Here is a 19,847-nt window from a genome sequence, read left to right on the forward strand (position 1 = left end):
CCCCCCCCCCCCCAAATCTGAGCCCACCGTTGACAGCAGATAGTTGTTTTGTCAGAAAGTACATGTGTATGTGGCCACGTCTTAGAGCTGGGAGTCTGTTTTTGAACCAGATGGTTTCTGTTGTTATCTTTTCCTTTTCTGTCCACGCCTTTATGTGTTGCTCCTTTGTACGCTCCAGTTGGAAACCTCTCTTTAAAGGAATAGTTTGACAATTTGGGGACTTGCTTTTTTTGCTTCGTTGCCAAGAGTCGGAGGAAAGAGATCGACACCACTCTCATACTTTGTATAATAAAAAATAAAGCTACCGCCTGGGCTAGTTAGCTTAGCTCAGCGCAGACACTGGAAACAGGGAAAAGAGCTAGCCATGCTTTGTGAGAAAATCAACTAATCAGCTCCTCTATAGCTCACCAGTGAACCCGTTATATACTGTTTGAGTAATCCATATTAAAAGCAGAGTGTAAACACGACAGGTTGTTGTTTCACGGGGGTTAGCAGCCGACTGATGCTTTGTTTTCACACTTTGGTTTGTTAATCAGCAGGTTTTTAAATGTACTAGTCGAAGCAAAGTCAGGCTAGCTGTTCTCCTCCGTTTCCAGTCTTTGTGCTAAGCTAACCAGCTGCTGGTGGTTCCATTGTTTGTTTGTATTGATCTTCTCCAACTCCCAGTATAACAATGAATATGCACATTTCCCAAATGTCGATCTATTTCTGTTCCTGTAGCACATCGACTGTTTGAATGACCTTTGACCTCCGTGTGTCTGTGTAGGTACGACAACCCTTTGAGCCCTTTAGGGCAGCACATCTCCACCGAGCTGGGTCTGAAGAGACACTTCTTCCAGATCCCCAGTCCACACTGCAAACTGGAACTCGACGAATACGAGTACGAAGAGGACTTTGAATGACCCTCTCTCCCCGCGGCGTTTCTCTCACACGCCTGCCGCTCGCTCCCAGAAACACGGCTCAACCGGCAGCGTCGGTGGATGACTCTCTCTTCCCCCCCCCCCCCTCCCGGTTTCCAGTAACAGGACAGTAAAAAGGGAGTGAACACAAAGAGCTGTCAGAGCACTGGTGGGGTCAGATGGACACAGTGTCACACATTTGGCTCAGAGGAAATGTGAAGTTGTCTGAGCAGAACGGGGTCCTTACCAGATGATTTATTCTCACCCGCCACACTTAAAGAAGTCTCCACAGAGGACTTCATGATGTCACGAGCAGACCGGCGCTCCATCCCCACAACGTTACCGCAGGAGAAGTAGTGTTTGTGCAGGTAACGCTTTGTGTAAATGTGGGGGCGAGCATTATTTCATCTGAACATCCGTGCCGTGTAATCACATGAGTGTTCCCACAGCGGAGCTCCCTGGATTGTTGGACAGAAGCAAAGTAGATTCAGGTTTTTAAACTCATGATCATCTGAAGTCATTGGCTAATGTTACATTCCAGTGATCCTAACGGAAGAGGTTTCTATACACTGTAAAATTCATTCATAGTTGTTTGTTGAAATGAGAAGTTAAGTGTAAATGCCAAACAAGCCACCGTTGAGCCTGCTGCACACACACAGCTCAGACTGCCACACACACACACACACACACACACTGTATATTGTACAGGTCTGTACTCATTATGATAGATTTACTGTATGTGTGAGATGGGTTTATTATTAAGTTATTAGAGATGGATTTATAAATAACTGTAAATATTTATTTGGTGTTTGCCGTGTTGTAAATGATTTGGGAAAATGTTTTAGACAAATTCTTTTTTTTCTATGTTATCAAGTACTTAATTTGAATGTACTTTTGACAGGACAAAAGGAACCAATTTTAAAATGCTTTTCTTTAAATTATTAATAAAGCCTTGGTTAATGGAAGAGTAAAGAAAACTGTGCAGTTTGATTTCATCCGTCTCGTAAAAACTGGTTTTGATATGTTCACTGAAAACAAGAAACACACGGATATTAAAATGCAGTGAAAAAACGTAAAGATGATGAAAAATATATATATTACAGGTTGGCAAAATCGAATAGTTTGGACTGTTTTTTTAATTTAAATTAATTTACAAAAGTACATAAGTAGTTTTTGGCAAACTTTAACTCAACCATATCCTATGAGGAACAATAATAAAGTGGCAGGCAGGACAATAAAGCAGAAATTCTAAAAGACAAATTGACAAATATTGGAACTGAGTGGGATCTAAACGTAAAAGAATGTAACACTCAAGTACAATATAGAAGTGAATATGGAGAAAAGCTTTACACAAACACGTGGTCCTCAAATGAGACTGGTCTGTGAATAAAATATACTCGAGTCCGACATTATTTCAATGATAAAGATATTCCATATGTTTCTCTGTTTACAAATCCCATGAAAACGTCAAATCTTTTAACACTGATCAGAAATATGTAGATATATTATTTTATATACTCAGTAATTTGCTAAAACAAGTGACACTTTAGTTTTTTAGCAAATATTACTCAAACGGGAGTAAAAGTGCATTTGTTGGGCACTATTTTCTGCCGTGGATTAATACATATTTGGTGCTCTAGTCTGTATTTGCAGCAGCAGGGCGGTGAATGTGGCATTGATTCAAAGTAAACTACAGTTCCCATGTTCATTGTACTGTAGGATAACGTCCCCCCCAGTGAAACTATGATGTGTTTTTAATACTTTCCAAGCAACAGTTGGAAGTTTATGGCACAGAAGAATAAGATGTATCAGGCACAGGTAATAATAGGATACATTCTTGCTGGTTTTGGTCTTTTCATGGGATTTGTTGACATTAAGAAATATAGAGAATATCGCAGACTTATCCTTTAAGATATAAAATACTGCATTTTAAAACTGTATTAACAGTATTGTAGAAAACAAATGGACGCTGGTATGTTTGAACATCATTACAAAGATGACACAAAAAGAAGTTTGTGAGGTCCAGTGTGGTTCTCTCGTCGTCTAGACAGAAGCACCAGATTCTCCTCCGGCCTCCTAACTGTTACAGTTCAACGTCCACGGTGTCGTCCTCCGACTCGTGTCCGGTGCTGAGGACGGATTCCTCGCAGTTCAGCCTCTTCGCAGGAGGGTCAGCGGGGACGGAGAAGGGATCCGCGTCGGTCGTCTTTTTCTGGTGGCTGAAGGAGGCGGGTGAGTTATTAGTATGAGCCAGGTGGAGATGTGCTGTAGAGCTGCTTTATAAAATGAAGGAGTCGTTCACCTTGGACTGAAGCTTGACCTGTGACCTTTGCTGACTTTGGAGTCGACGGGGCTGAACGGGCAGGGGAACTTGCTTCCTAAAAAATTAAAAATAAAACCACACACATGAAGCGGCGGTTACTTTTTTAAATTCTGTGCTTGATTTCGTTTTGTCAGGTGTCGCACCTTCTAGTTTTTGTTTGGAGAAGGGAGAGCGACCGGGCAGGTAGGGCTTCCTGTCGGAGCTCATGTACGACACGGCGTCTTCCCCTTCAGCCACAGCCAGCAGCGACGCGCGGTAGTAGACGAGTGGCTGCCAGCACTCCTCCTTGAGGTCAACGATGTGCTCCGCAGTGTGCTTCTGCAGGTAGGAGAACCTGCCCAGACAAGAACGAGACTTTCAGAAAACAAAGTTTAAAAATAAAAAACAATGTTTGTAACTCTCACTCACACTATTTTCTTGTCCGGTTTGAGGAGTTTGCTGGAGAACTCGCCGAGGATGGTCAGGTAGGAGAGGTACGGCGGCGTGGGGGCGTCCGGGGTCTGACTGAACTCCTGGAACACAAACTCGATGCCGTTCCTGCACATATTAACAGACAAAGAAGACACGAAAACTTTAAGAACAACAAAATTTGCAAAAACAAATCCAAGTAACGACGAACGAGAGCCGACCTGTGGATCACGACGACGCACTTGCGGAACTTGATGAGGTCCCCGAAGGTGAGGGCGAAGCGCCGGGCAAGCTCCTTGATGTTGGTGAAGGTCTGGACCCCCGGGTGAGCCCTGCCACCGCCGCTCTCCTGCTCTTGCTTCAGACGGACGAACAGCTGAGGACAAAAGGACAAAAACACGCGTCAGCAGCTAGCGGTGGGCAGCTTATATTTCAAGATGTGTGCGAGGCAACTGCACCTGCTGCAAACACAGCACCAGTGTGCGAGCGCTGTCCATCTTATCCATCTGTCTCGTCCTGTACATCGTCTCCTTGATGATGTCTCCGAAGTCGTTGTGGTACTGGGGACAAAGAGGGCGAAATTACCTTCTGTAGCACACGCTAGCGTTCACTTAATACATGTTCAAATAACTTAGGATTTTGGGAAATGCACTTTCTTGCTCAGAGTTCGATGAGAAGATTGATAACACTCTCCAGATGTCTGTGCATTAAATAGAAAGACGTAGCTAGCAGCCAGATAGCTTAGCTTAGCATAAAGACTCGAAACAGCTAGCCTGGCTCTTTCCAAAAGTAACAAAAAACATCTACCTGGACCTCAAAAGCTCACAAATGATGACGTTATATCTTGTTTGTTTAAAAAGTAGTGGTCATAAAACCACAACTTTCTTTGTGATTTTGCTGGTGGACAGATTTAGTTTCTTTTAGACGGAGCCAGGCTAGCCATTCCCCCGTTTCCAAACTTTATGCTAAGCTAAGCTAACTGGCTGCTGGCCGTTATTTGTATATTTACCCCACAGTCATGGAGAGGGAGTATCAATCTTCTCTCCTAATTTTGACGGGAGAGATAATACACATAACCACCCCCCCCCCAAAAAATGCCCGACTATTCCACCTTTACCTTCATGTAGTACATGAAGACCTCGGCTGCCATGCTCATCTCCAGCACCCTGTGCACGATCAGTTTGCAGAAGGCCGCGAGCAGATTTCTCCGTCTGTGAAGCTCCTCCAGCCTCTCCACTTCAGAGTCTTCACCGACTGGGCGAGCCAGACGGAGTCGACGCAACGCGGTTGGACGCGAAAGCGAGTGATTAATCGTCAGAAATCATATACCAGAGGAGAAAAAAAAAAGAACAAAGCGGAGCGCCGCAGTTAGTTTGAGGACGATGGCTTTAGCAGGTGGAAATCAAAGATAACATGAGGCTGGAGTTATGGTTGTGACACCATGTGGCTTCAATCTTTCACAAGGCTAATAAAATGGGCTCAGAGGTGAGCCGGAGTTAATGGAATTTTCTCACGGAAAGAGATTGCCCCTGATTTTATGATTTAAGTCAGCGCCCTTGCCCTCCGAGTGATCTCTGATCCAGCGGCTAATAGAAAACACTGTCTATATAACATAACCGTTACCAGGCAAATCCAATAAAACAATAGCTCTTTTATTGCATGTTCAAAAACCAATAATCCTGTATTGTATTTGGTTGAACGTTTAAGAGATTCCCACCAGGAAAGCGCTATTGCCTCCTCCGGACGATCCCATATTTGGATTTGCAATATGCCTCTGGAAGCAGAAGCTATTGTAGAGATAATGCAATGTTTTAGTTACAGTCAGCCAGGAGCGGATTAACTCGTTTACCTGCAGGACTTTACAAAGAAAACAGTTACGTGTTTCCAACACGTCAATCTTGTTTTTCTCATTTTATTAGAACGGGCGGGAACATACCCGTAAAAGTCATCGACTTTACAAACTGCATTTCTTTGCACGACAAAGTCTTAACGCGCTCTTGCAGAAATTAGTGCAGCCAGTTTCAGTCCCGAGGATGTTAACAGGGTCAGTGGTCAGGTCGGGTTGGAAATCAGACTTAATTTACGGTCGGCGGGAAGCTCTGCGGTGAGTTATTAAGCCGAGTGTGTGGCTGTGCATTTAATATCTGCATGGCTGTTGGGTTTTTTACCACCGCTACACTGAAGAAAAGAGCTAGGGACAGAGTGAGGGCGCCATCTGCTGTGTTAAATACTGCAATGCACCCACACGGCCCAGGTACTCCTGGCCGTGTGTTTGAGTGCAAAGGTCACCAAAAAAAAACACGCAGGTCAACACACTCATCTTCAACAGTTAAACATCTTAGCCGCTCAGCAGAGCTGGTCATTTCCTCCTGTAGTTTCTATTTCATGCTACTTTCTACTTCTACCGTTTATTTATCAGCTGCAGCTATGAGTCTACTTTTCAGATTGAGATTTAAAATGAAAGAAAAGTATATCATAATCTTATATAATATGTAGTATTGTTAAGAAATGAAGCCAGTGGCTTCCAAACTTTTTTGGCCCTATGTGGCTCTTTACCAAAAGCAGGCTTTCTGATGTCCATGAGACGGTAGCAGTTCCACCAAAAACACATGTCCCCTGTAAACTTCTCACGTGGTTTCATTTGAACCGTTAAGAGGTCAAATGATCGATTACTTCACAAAAAAGATGCAACGATCAGAGTATTTAATACCTTTTATTTTCTCTTATTTTCCTGCCCCGTTATAAAATACCTTTATACTTTATACAGTTAAAACTAGACTGACCTCACCCAGCTACAACAGTAAAGTCTATCACTGGGGACGTTTCTACTCATAGTGAGTACTTAGGTACAGCAGCACCTTTACTTGCAGTATTTCTTTTAATTGTTGTATTGTTACTTTGACCCCCCCCCTGTTTTTTGTCACCTCTTCACTGTCCGCTGTCAAAGTACCCCAATTTGTTTTTAAAATCATGCTCAAGTAAAGATAAATGCTAAATATGAAAAATAAGTTATTCTTAAAGATACCCGGAACATAAACAGAGTTTGTGTTTGATATGGTTTTTCGACACACACAAAAAAAAAAAGTTGAATCAACTTGTTGAAAATTCTATCAATCACATCAACTCCTTTTCCCTCATTAACAAATTCAGTGGCAAATAACAGCCTTCTTGTGTCAAACCTGAACACCAATCTGCAACATCAGACTCAAGCAATACAAAGACAAACATTACCAGGAGGGTTAAGCGGCTGACAAAAACTGATTCACATCTCACCAGCGCTCTGGCCGTCACAGTCCGGTACGAGGAAGACATGCGCGCAGACGAAGGTCAACAGCGCCCTCTGCAGTTTGGGGCTGGGTGTGTAGAGCAGAGGACCGAAGGAGGAGGGATCCCACACCTGTAGCTGGTAGGAGTGAGCCGTCAGGACGTCACACACACCCAGGAAAGCCTGACGTACAAAAACAATAAAGAGAGGAGGTTATAAACAGTTGAGGAAAAGGAAAACCAAGAGAGTAAATGGTGCTATTATTGATGGAGACATGAGTTTACCTGCTGCTGCACGCTGTGGTCGGAGTGGGACAGACAGTGATTACCCCTCTCACAGAAGAGACGCAGCTGGAGTCTCTGGGACACAGCGTTCTCCTAAAACACACACACACACACACACACACACACACACACACACACACACATACTGATAAGTGACAAATAGCGCACATGTACATTTAGTTAATGCACAAGCTTTCTAGAGGGGAACAGGGAGGCTAAGACTGTGCAGAATAATGTCACTTAATGTCACTTACAATGGGCCTCTCTAGACACTACACATCGATACTCATATGCCTCTTTTTTCCTCCATTATTTTAGTGATCAGATACATTGTTTGGACAAACAAATGTAGGGCTGTCCTCGACCAAAGAAGCTCTTATTCGACTAACACTTTGTCGACTCATGGATTAGTTTATTTAACCGACAGATCTGTAAGAGTGAGTCTCACCACTTTAAATCTATTGTTCACCAGAGATGTGCTCATACATTTCTTGGAAGCAAGTCATTCAGCATGAAAAAAGCATAGATGAAGACTAACTGACAAAAGAGATCTCGACCGATTAGTCAACAAATCCCTAATCGACGAGTCGGCGATTTGCTCAAAAAAAGCCCATCGCTAGTTCTCAGAGCCCGAGGTGACATCTTAAAATTTCTTGGATTTTTTCCGACCGAGTCAAATGATAAATCAATTATCAATATAGCTGCTGATTCATTTCTGTCAACTAATCAATCCCGCAGAGGTTATGAGAGATTTCTGCAAATATTTAGTTGGGACTAATGGAAATCCCTTATTGTCTTATTTCTACATCTTTATATACTCATTCTAGTTCAAAGTACAGTGGATGCTACTCACTCTGGAGGTTAAAGTTCCACCACTGGTGTTGAGGGACCAGAGCATGCAGTAAGACAGACACTGCAGCACCTCCAGCAGCACCTTCAGACAAAGAGGTGGAGAGAGGAAGAGACACTTAGAAACAGGAAGACGGGGAATAAACTGGATTTTAAAGAGGAGGTGTTGGTACCTCAGGCGGGGCTCCTCCTGCTCCGCTCTCTGCCGACAGGAGGGGAGACAACAGCCCAAACAGGTTCCACTCCTGGAGGTCGTGACAGCTGACAAAACACGAGGAGAAACAAGATATTGAATAGCCAGTAAACACACATCGTGGGCGGGGAGACTGCAGGCTCGATCGGCTCTGAAATCTTACTTGTGGAAAGCTCTGAGTTTCTTCAGCGTGGCTAAAATTTCTGCAGTTTTCTCCTCGTCAGCAGAGAAACGCGGACTCTCACCCTGCAACGGAGAAATACTAAAGTCATTGTGTGGAGTAAAGTTTATTCTTTGCATATATGGATGTTCGGCACCTCTTAGAATAAAGGAATGTCCACTAGTTGATTTGTGCTGTTCATACGGTTATAGAAAAACAAAAAACTGATTTGGACCACTTTTGCCTGCAGTGTGAACGCAGCCTTAAGAGGCCTGAAGAAGTCAAAGTTTGCAGTTTTTCATCACGTTTTCGTGTGGAAAAACTAAGAGAAAGTCCAAAACACACGCATACATACGTCAACATGCTACTGGCCCTGCAGTGTAACGGTGCTCCTCACCTGGAGCGAGTCCCCAAGCAGAGCTGTCAGGTGGTCCACCCAGCAGCAGACCAGGGAGTCTCTGGCGACCCGGGCCACGGAGCACCAGGACGCCTCCCCCCCACACAGACTGAGGTACGTGCGGGCTGCCACCTCCAGAAGGGCGGGGCCAGAGTGGTGGTCTAAAGCCGCTCCCATCTCTGCCATCAGGCCGGATGCTGCCTGACGAAGAGCACGGAGACAACGCAGAGAAACTGTAACATGTGGGACTGCACCCAGCAGGTAGTAGTGACAAGCAAGGCAAATAGTTTTAATAATTTCTGAATTAAACTGTCACATTTAAGTTGTATTTCGTGGCTCCAGTGTTTATAGTGGCAATTAAAAGATGAGGGAACTGTGTCACCACATTCATATCTCATTGAAGGCTTCATGGTGTTGTTTGCGTCCATCGATGCAGACCTGTGTGTTGTCGGCCTCGGGACACTCGGGGAGGAAGTACTGAGGGATCATCATCAGGGAGGCAATGGTGTCATAGCTGCCTGAAAACTGCACAAACATTATCACAATATAAAGCCCAGAATATAACTGTGCAGCAAAGAGAATGTGGAATAAATGTGGAATAAATAAATACCTTGGACAGTAATTTAGGAAGCACCACGAGGAGATGATCAGTGAGCTTGGTACAGTCATCGATCTGGATCTTCTTTTCCCTGGCACTCATGACCTGAAACATTAAAGACACAGACTGGTTTATTAAAGCATGACCAAACATGTTCAACGTGTTTCACTCCAGATTTAAAGCGATGCTTTCGATTCATAAGTGACTCATGTGTCACCAGAACTGCCGAACAAACGGTGGGAAGAAACTATACTGTACATAAGTATACGTTTGGGGAACTTGTAGTTTGTCCATTTTCTGCTACTTTCTACTCCACTACATTTGTAACAGCTTTAGTTACTAGTTGCTTAAGATTTTACATCAGAAAATAAACGTATAAGATTAGAAAATACAAAAAAGTGTTTCACATTCGACCAGTGGTTTCTAATCTTTTTGGTTCGTGAGTTGTTAGTCGTTTCCCCTCTAAACTTTTCAGATAGTTCCATTGAAAAAAAAAGATCAATTATTTCACAAAAAACGCAAATATTTAAGAAGAGTCCAAAGGGACAAATTTGTAAAGCAGAACTTTGGTTTTTCTTCTTTTCTACCCCATTAATCATCTCATGACCCCTCAGATTTATTTTGTGACCCATAGGAGGGAGCCCACCCCTAGATTGGGAACCACTGGATGAAACTACCTAACTGTATGTAAAGTAGTTAAAGCTACCATGAGGAGCTTTCATTTTGTGTTGATTTTAGAGCTCCCTCTGGACAAAGTGTTTCCGAGCACTACATTCCCTTAAGAAAACCTCTAATGTTACTGCAGCAGGGGTCTGACAGTCTGCCCCGCTCAGTCCAGTCTCCCTTCCCTCCAGCGGGCCACGCAATACAGCCTGGGTCTCTAGCAGCGTGGTGTCAGTGTTGGCCCCCAGCGGAGACGCTGTGGCTGCCAGAGACCCGCACAAATCTGAGCTGAAGGAGTTTCTGGTGAACCTGCATGGTTTTATTTGAATCCGACCCGGTGGCACAGATGACAAGCGTGAAGAATAACTGTACAGAATTAGCCAATCTTCATGCTGATGGTCTCGTTTACTTATGAAGGTCATATAGAGGCATCAGGATTACATTGAGACTGTATCATAAGCAGCTAAAGGAAAGCAATGTTGCATTAGTATTGACAACATAATGTTAAATATTATTGAATAGGTCTGTTAGAAGGGCCATTTTTCTGCTGAATGAGTACATTTGCTTTTGATACTTATAGTTAATTTAGCAGATGATACTTTTACTTAAGTAGGATTTTAAATGCAGGACTTTTACTTGTAGTGGAGTACTCTTACATTGTTGTATTGGTACTGTTATTCAGGTAAAATATCTTGATACTTCTCTGCTCATAACTGAGGATGGACCTCCCACTGACCTTCTTGGCTCCACTCCTTCCTGCCAGCGCTGGTCCCTCTGAGGCCTGACGCACCGAAGCTACCAGGATCTCTACGAGCACCACTTGATCAGCCCGGGTAAGACCTGCACGCACGCACGCACGCATGCACGCACGCACACACACAACACGATGACCGCTGTAGACTTAAGGCATGTGACTTCCCCCTAAAGGTGAATTGAGAATGTCTATCACCATGTCTATGGCGGAAATATACATTACTGCAAACAAAGTACATGAGGCTGTTAGAGGCGGAGACAAACCCTAAAGAAAATGCTTTCAATAAACAATCAAATAAAATATGAAACCATAATTCATGAATGTAGAAATTAAGGCAGACCAAGCTCTGAATCCCTTTAACAGATTACAATTGAACTAAATTTAAAAAAAGACATATTGTTTAACATGTAGAAGTACTGTGGCCTACAGACGTGCTAAAACATACATGGAGACAAAACAAGCACAAAAAGTCAGTAAATTGCAAATTCCAAATCAACGAAATCGTCAGTCGAACTGATCCTCTGGTGGTCTAAGAATTTTAAGGACACGTCTGCCTACGAATACATGGACATACGCGTCACACTCACCTGGACTGTGTGAGGAGGGGTCCTGCAGCAGTATGGACGCGAGTGTGGGCCAGTCCTTCAGCAGGGCTCCACCACAGTCCCACAGACTGTCCACTAGGTACACCACATGCTTCTGCAGCTGAAAGACAAGAGAGACTAGTTAGTCCATTCCATGGTCCATTGTCCTGAACTCAAACAGGAGGCTCAAATCGAATCACCTCAGACTCCTGGTGGAAGAGCAGCAGAGCCCTCAGTCTGGCGGATGTTTGTCGTTCATGTGCCTCCTCCTCATTCATTTCACCCTGGGTATCAGACGCAGGGACTTCGGTGTTGAGAAGCCTAACAGAGACAGGCCAGCCATGTTCAGAACAACACTAATTAAATGAGGTATTTTTCCAAGTGATGGAGATGAACGCACCGTGCGAAGAGCAGCTCCCCCGCGGCGGCAGCAAGAGGGCGCTGCGACGAGTAGACGAACTGGAGCAGGTGCTTGTAGTCCTCTGGACTGAGCGCATCATCGGACGTTCTGAGGAGTCAAGAGGTGGTTTGATGCTGAGACATATAGCAGGAAAGCATGGTGGAATTGTTTGGAAAACGATGAGAAAGGCCAGCGGCTCACTTGGAGATGAGAAGCAGCAGTTTCATGGTCTGCACTGCCACTTCATTGTCCTTATCCAGGGTCATGGAGATCATCCGGTCCTGGAGAACAAACATGAGCACTTCTACAAACGTGGCGGTCTGAACGTGCATTCATCATATTTTGGAAGGTAACATTGAATCAACTCTGTGAAATGTGAAAAGGCTGTTTTCTAGAAATATTTGTGTAAATAGGACACGTTCTCCCTACAACTTTATGTAACTGTTGATAATGAATTTGATGTTTATGTTTTTTCTGCCCCTAGTGGTCATAATCCATGAATGCAACTTTAAGCAGGATTGTTTACCTTGAAGCGGGTGGTGAACAGGTCCAGTTTAGGGAGGAGCGGAGGATCGCCATACAAACCCTGGAGGCCTAACACACACTTGAGACGCACATCTGGTACCTGAAACCATGATACGCATGGTTTCACAGCAGTCTGTCTACATTCTGAAAGATTTTGTTTTTCACAAAAATATCCAGACTATATCTGTGTAATCTTTGCGTTACGACGCATTACGCTACATCACGTGTTTGCTGTCGTTTACCTTGTCGTGCATCATCCAGCCCATGTACTTGAGGTAGCTGTCGTTGAGAAATGCGGAACTGTAGAGCTTCATCCACAAACCCAACTCCTCCATACACATGGAGCGGATTTCTGGAAGCACATCGCTGCACAGGCACACACACACACACACACACAACAATCAGCTCTAAACTGAATTGTATGCACTGTGAAACCAACAGTGTCAGAGAAACACTTACCGATATCTTTTCAGAAAAATTCCTTTGAAGATGTCGTCCATCATGGTCTCTATCTCCGCCCTCTTCTCCCGCAGCTTGAAGGGTACGAGTCAGACATTACTTACGGAGCAAAGATAAATACCTTCAGATAGACACTGAGTGACGCCGGTCTTACCTCTGCGATCTTCCTCTGTATTCTCTCCTGTTGCGGGGGGCTTCTCTGTCTCATCGTCTTCGTCTTCTGTACCTGGTACAGTTTCTGACTGTTTTCAATGCCGACGCTCAGGCTCAGAGCCGCGGCCGCCAGAGAGCTCAGTAGCTTCACCGCTTACAAGGGATGTCACAAATACAAACCAAAGAGAAAGCAGAGATTCGTTTATTGATTGTGTTTATGTATCTGTATCTGTATCTGTATCTGCTTCTCTTTTTTTAATCTAGATTTTTGTTAAACAAATTATACAGACTAAAGTTGTAACACAAAATATACAGACATTAACATAAGACGTACGAAACAGATGTTATAATTCGAATATGGTAAAGATTTTTGGTTGCTTTTGTGACTGGGAGCATTGTAAGTGCTTGTGTACGTATATATCAAAGTGTTGTGTGAGTGTGTCATATATTCCTGTATGTGAATAGCTGTGACCACAGGTATGTACAGGAATGTTTGATGAGAAGGAGGAAGAGAAGAGAGACAAATGAATAATCAATCTATGAATGAATAAATAAATAGATAAATTAAATAAATAAATAAATAAATGTTAACTATAATAACATTGATAAGTAAGTTTATTAAATAAATAATACATACAATAATGATAATAATATTACTATTATTATTATTATCATCTTCACCATCATCACTAACAATAATAACAGTAATGGTCAGGATAGATAAAGGTAAATGTAATAATAATTTTAAAAAGGGAAAAATGTAATACAATAATAAGTAAAAAGGAATAGGTAAATTAATCTATATATAATAAGGGCTTTGGTGTAGCCCTGGATGGAGGCAACAAGGGAGAGTTAATGGAGTCCACCCCTTTTTCCCCCCCTTTTGTCTCCCTTTATTCAGTTTTCTTATCTTTTTCTCATGGGTGTTGTTGCCTTTGTCCCTGCACCCAGATTTTTAGGAGGGAGCCGCTCTCATACTGGGCTAACCCAACCCGTGTGTGCTTTCTACTCCTTACCTGCTAGCGTGCAGGTGTGTCTGAAAGCCCGCACATAGGAGTCCGACAGCTCGGTGAGCAGAGAGATGAGGGTGTTCATCAGGTAACTGTCAAATATGACGCTGTGCTGACACCGAGCCACAAGCACCGACACAAAGTCGCAGAACTCAGAGTGGAACCAGCGGCCGTACGGTCCGGGTTGTATCAGAGGATACTCCACACTGTCCTGCAGAGAGGGGGGAAAGGAAGCGGAGAGAACACACTCTGAAGGGCAGCAACTACTTGAAGGTTAGAGAAGAGAGTCACTTAGATATTTGGCATCTTTACTTTCCTGAGGTGAAGGAGTATGTTGGGACGGGTCAGGGATCACTCTGGAGCTTAAACCAATTGGATATCAGTTCAGTTAGAAGCAAAGAAAGAAAGAAGTTGGTCATCCTCAAAGGTCAAGGGAGAATTGCTCTCCATATGAAGTACTGAACAGGGGAGAGAAATTGTGTCCCTTCAGTGCTACGGTGTACACAGTGAAGAAACAAACAGATAGGAAGAATACAGCAGCATTAAGTAGTGTTAACACGGTAAACGCATGATTGTAAAAGGCCCTGATTTCATCACGGTACCTTTAACCCGCTTAGTGTCCATTGTCTCAAATTACTGCTATGAAGGGAATAGATAACATGTGAATGATGGAGCGATTTTGAGTCATATTATTTGTATCAAATACAACACATTTTGCAACATAATATCTGACCATGTGGTCTTAATGAAGAACTTTTTTGGTTTATTCATATTTCGGAAGCTGAATACGCTGTTTTTTTAATGGTGCTGCCTGTTGTTGATTATAAATTTTGTAGTTTGCATGTTTTTCTTTAGTTTTTTTTGTTTCAATTTTTGACTAATTGTCATTTGTTGTTATTATTGTTATTAGTGGTTTTATTGTTGTTGATTTATTGGTTTTTGTTGTAGCGTTTCAGTTGTTTGTTTTTGTTTTTTGTTTCATTTTTAACTTTAGATTTTGATTAAATAATTTATTTGTTTTTACATTGTGATGTAGTGGTTTTACTACCGACCCCAGGAAGAGTAGTTTCTACTTTGGTAGTAGCTAATAGGGATTCCAGGTAAAAAGATAGAACACCAATATAATTAATGCAATTAACTGACATGTTGATCACTGTTATAAACCTGACTGAAGAAATAGTTGGGCATGAAGGCAAAAAAAGATGCAAATGTCAGGACAAATCCATTAAGCAGGGAGGTACTACTGACTGTGTCCATGGGCCACGTGACTGTGAGGATCCAGGGAAAGGCCAGGAACTTCTTGTACTGCAGACCGGCAACCTGAAACAAGCACAGTCATACGGATTCAGTACAAAGTGTTAAATTTGATAAAGACACTGGAAGAAGCTAAGATTGAAGACCTCTTACCTCATCCAGCTCCTCCACCATCTTGCTCATGACTTCACTGTCCTCTTTGCTCTGACACATCTCTGCTGTGACCACACCTGGGAGACACGTGAGAGAAACGTCTGATTGTGTATGTTCTGTGTGTCTGTGTCTGTGTGTGTGTGTGTGTGTGTGTGTGTGTGTGTGTGTGTGTGTGTCTTTGATAGGTCGATATTGCAAGACTGCAAATTCGCTCTTGGCAACTTCTTTAAAAAATATAGTAATAAAAAAAAGAAATTTGCTGTAACATTCTGAAAAAAAGACCTTAAAAAAAGATTTGTTTTGTCCTATTTTTGTATTTTTCAAAATGACCAGAAACAAAGGTCCCCACTCGGTTGGAGTAGCCGATAGTCCACTGTTGACAATGTAGGAATGCGTGAGTGTGTGTGCGGGCGCGTGTGTGTGTGTGTGTGTCGTCTGCTTGCCTTTGCAACCGCAGCATTGGATGAAGAAGCTGATGAGGTCGAGGAGAGAAGAGTCTCTGTCCGTCCCGTAAGCCTCGATCCAATCATCAATCACCGACTGCTCAGACATTACACAAGAGTCAATTAGTGTGTTTACTTCTTGTATATATCCCAGCTAGTATATTCAGGTGTTTTTATAATAAGGAAATGGGCTCATTCTTTTGTCTTTTTTGCAAGTGCTCATCAGTTAGACTATAACTGGAATATTAATGTGCATGTAAACCTACCAACAGAACGAGAACTTTTTTATTAGAACTCAAAGGTGAACGCATGTGTTCTGTGCACGTCTCTCGCACTACTTCTGAGAAAAATACAAAAACACTTTTGGCTTTCAAATTAAGGGTGAGCTGGCCTCACCTGCATGGCACTCCTGCCCATGGTGAGCACCTCGAACAGGGTGACGGCCTCCACATGTCTCCGTTTGCGGCAGCTGCCTCCTGCTCCGCCAACACTGCTGCGACTGGCTTTGGCCCTTTTGCGCTTGACATTCTCGGAGCCCTCGTGTGGTCTCTTTCTTCGTCTCTGCGGGTTTAAATATATGAGTTTTTAATAACCAGCGTGCTGCATCCTTAACAGGCCAAATACAAATTTCTAAATGACAAATTCCGAGTAAACACTGAAGTACCTCGAGGATTCAAGGTGCAAATTCATGAGAGTCAGTTGGACACAAAGCAATGAGAGATTGGGAGCAATTGGGAATGATTATTTTATGATGAATTAATCTGCGAATTATTTTCGAAATTACACAAATAAGTGATTTGTCTGTAAAATGTCAGAAAATATTGAACAAAGCTCATTATAACTTCCCAGGGTCCTCAAATGACCAAAACTCAAAGATATTCACTTTACGATTATATCTGACAAAGAAAAGCAGCAAATCCTCACATTTGGCATTTTTTCTTTAAAAATGAGTGAAATCATTAATCAAAAAAGTTGCCAATTAACTTATTGTTTCTTTACTTTAAATATCCAATCAACTAGTAGGAAAAGCACAGGTGTTATCTCTTATACTCATAACATCAACCACGGCACGGTATCAAGGTATTACGATATATCAGGGTATCCTGAAGGTACGATACAAAAGTTTATTAGCCAAATGATTTGATTCAGTCAGTCTATCACCACCACCTGCATATCATCTCTGTAGGTAACCGCTGCAGCAATAAGTGGGCGTACATTTCCTATCTATTCATTATTCTATGTGCCATAAATATTTAAGTATTTAAAGTAAAGTAGGCTTGTTGCATATTAGACACACAGCCCTGTAGGCTAGACAGTGTCATGTATGGTAGAATGACTTTATGTAGCGTATATCCTGGTAAAATGTCAGGAAGGTATGAAAAATAGAGAAAGAAACTGCACCAAGCCTACTGGCTCTCTTCTATTCAGGTGTCCCAGTAACTCGTGACAGTGTGACAGTGAGCAGGCACACCAGAATGGAATCCAGCCATCTTTCATTATCTTATTTACAAGAGATGCACCAATATAGTTAGTGATATCGTATATCGGTCCGATACCCACCTCAAACAGCTGGATCGGGTATCGGTGACAATTGGTCGATCTGGTATCGGGATACCATTATTATAAATAACAAATAAGTACATTAATATCTATGTATTTATCTGTTGCATTGTGGTTTAGAAAGTTAGAAAAGCAATGTTTAAGTCAAGTCAGATGTTGCCTTTACCTATAGGAGAATGATCCCAGTCTCTTCCACACAGTGATATTAAATCAGCACTCTGTATCGGCCGATACCCAAAGACCATGTATCGCTATCGGGACTGAAAAGGTCGGATCGGTGCATCCCTATTATTTACACCTGTGGTTTTTAACTAATGTGTCCTTTCCTGGTATCATCATAGCGCTCTTCTAATACTACTCCTCTTGTGAACAGTTGCTATCAGGCCTTTAGAACCTGCATGCTAAATGATGAACAGAAAAACACCTACCACGCTCTTCTGTATGTTCTCATTCCCCGACTCGTCCTCCGATTGATTGACAGCCCTGGAGGAGTTCGCCTCATCGTGAGAGTTCTTACTGGGAAGTGAAAACATTAAATTAGATTACAAGACTGGAAAATCAAATTGGCATCAGGCGGCAACCTCCGGTTCTGCCGAGTGAAGCCAATGCGGAAGTGTCTTAAAACCTGCTTTCTCTCTATATTGACTCCTCTGGTTTGTAAAAGTGAGATTGTATAGAAGTCCATGTGAAAATGACTCTACTTCTCACTTGATTTATTCCCTCTGTAAACATTGTAAACATGAGTTTATGGTCTCAATCTCTAGTTTCAAGTCTTCTTCAATACAGCATGATGTTCATTTAATAAATGATGGTCCATTAAGAGTCAAATAGACCATAGAGCGGAGTATGCTACGTCCACTTCTTATATACAGTCTATGATTGGTATTCAAGGACTAAGAAGTAACTAAGAACATGTGCTCAAGTAGTGTACACAAATACAATACTGAGGTACTTGTGCTTTACTTAAGTATATTAATTATAGGTCAATATATACTTTTACTCTGCTACATTTCAGAGGGAAATATTGTACCTTTTACTCCATTACATTTATACAGCTGCTATAGTTACTTTGATTTTACAAACGAAACATCAACTTATTAAATATGATAAGCATGGTTATAGATTAAAGGGCCCACAGACACAGGTGTTTTCAGTTATGTTGCTGATTGGAGGTCATTTTTACTCAGAACAATAAAGCCAATGTTTTTTATCTTATAGCACATGATAATAACTTGCGTGTACAAATTGTGTGCATTAAAAAAAAAAATGCAATCATGTTTCCTGTTTATTACTTATTTATATATTTATAATACTTGTTTGCACGATCCATTATGCCACTGTAATCCTGTAAAGGATTATCTTATTTTATTACACTGTGGTGTTGCCAGTTTTACTGAGGTAAAGGATCTGAGTACTTCTTCCACCACTGTCAAGGACACACACATCAGGCGTAACCATTCCACTCTCACTTCACTCTGCACATTTTGTCTCCATCTGTTCTTGTGCTTGTATGGGTTTTTCTATTCTATTTTCTTATTCTATTATTAATTTAGTTTATTATACGCTCTTACATTATTTTTGTCTTTTTTTCTCTAGTTATCTGTACTGTTGCTGTCTTTGTGCTGCTGTTACAACAGAATTGCCCCCGTCTGGGAATCAATAAATGTTTATCTTGATCTTACTTCTGCTCTGTGGCCCTGGATGCAGCGGTGGGATCTGGTATCATCTCCTCCTCAGATCTCAACACGGGGCTCAGGTGTGCGTCTCTGCATCTGGAAGTACAGTGTAATGAAGGAAGGTTCAAATAAAGAAGGTAGTTCAAATAGTTTGTGCAACAGAAAAACAACATGGATACTTGATCAACATTGACCCTACATCTGTATAGAGAGAGAGAGGAGGTTGCCAATAATCTCCAGTTAGAGGGGTGTTGCAGGGGGGGCTTTAGGGCCGATGCATGAATGTATGCCCCCTCCACAGGGAGGAGCTGTCAGAGGGGATTTGAAAGGGCTGCTCATGGACACTCCGGCAGAGCAGATGCTTGTGGCCCCTTCAGGCTTTCAGAGACAACTGACATACAAAACGCTGCTATGCTGCGACTCTGCCAGCCGACACGTGTTGTTTTCTAAAAGCTGAAAACGTCCGTTACAAGTCCCTGAATTACCCTAAGGTGTGTTTACGTTGTGACAAAGATGACTGACAGGTAAACACACAGGTCAGTCGCCTGTCCTAAACTTGTTTAACTCACCGTCTTCACATTGATTCATCCTGCCTTAATGTTCATTGATATCTTATTTTAAATCCGAAGGCTATCACATTTAATAAATACAAAAAAAAAAACGTTTTCCACCACGAATATCCTCCTTGTTTTCCCCCCAGCTCTCATAGTCAAGCTGCCGGACAGCCTAGCCGCATCTTGATTGGCTGGCGAACCAAATCGAACGTATGCAATTGGTTATTCAAAAGCGTCACTCACATTTTAGTCCCTCCCCCGGCGGCTGTCACAGACAGAAGGG

At 42.4% G+C, this 19,847-nt stretch overlaps 2 protein-coding genes across 3 annotated transcripts in view; one reads left to right on the top strand and one right to left on the bottom strand.

The window, feature by feature from the left end:
- Positions 1-1,871, top strand: part of ppp2r3b (protein phosphatase 2, regulatory subunit B'', beta) — a 35,493-nt gene extending 33,622 nt beyond the window's left edge. For both annotated transcript variants that reach the window (XM_031870050.1, XM_031870051.1), the window contains one exon: positions 767-1,871. In XM_031870050.1, the coding sequence (XP_031725910.1) occupies positions 767-902 (136 nt within the window). In that variant the 3' untranslated portion in view covers positions 903-1,871. The remainder of the gene's footprint in view (positions 1-766) is intronic.
- Positions 1,872-2,017: 146 nt separating this feature from the next.
- On the bottom strand, positions 2,018-19,773 carry LOC116395868 (cohesin subunit SA-2). Its single transcript, XM_031870048.1, has 32 exons — positions 19,580-19,773; positions 19,017-19,106; positions 17,763-17,850; positions 16,171-16,335; positions 15,775-15,871; positions 15,332-15,408; positions 15,173-15,244; positions 13,931-14,135; positions 12,916-13,067; positions 12,762-12,835; positions 12,545-12,668; positions 12,304-12,402; positions 11,979-12,058; positions 11,778-11,885; positions 11,578-11,698; positions 11,381-11,498; positions 10,776-10,879; positions 9,389-9,481; positions 9,217-9,303; positions 8,779-8,979; positions 8,385-8,467; positions 8,202-8,289; positions 8,033-8,113; positions 7,180-7,272; positions 6,904-7,078; positions 4,748-4,884; positions 4,089-4,190; positions 3,852-4,006; positions 3,631-3,759; positions 3,366-3,556; positions 3,202-3,277; positions 2,018-3,118 (listed from the first exon to the last, which is right to left on the bottom strand). Exons 2-32 carry the CDS (start codon positions 19,058-19,060, stop codon positions 2,983-2,985), a joined length of 3,555 nt encoding a protein of 1,184 aa, XP_031725908.1. The 5' UTR covers positions 19,061-19,106; positions 19,580-19,773; the 3' UTR covers positions 2,018-2,982.
- Positions 19,774-19,847: the final 74 nt, after the last annotated feature.

Source organism: Anarrhichthys ocellatus, unplaced genomic scaffold (genome assembly GCF_004355925.1).
Source record: "Anarrhichthys ocellatus isolate YVR2014 unplaced genomic scaffold, GSC_Weel_1.0 scaffold51, whole genome shotgun sequence".
Taxonomy (NCBI): domain Eukaryota; kingdom Metazoa; phylum Chordata; class Actinopteri; order Perciformes; family Anarhichadidae; genus Anarrhichthys; species Anarrhichthys ocellatus.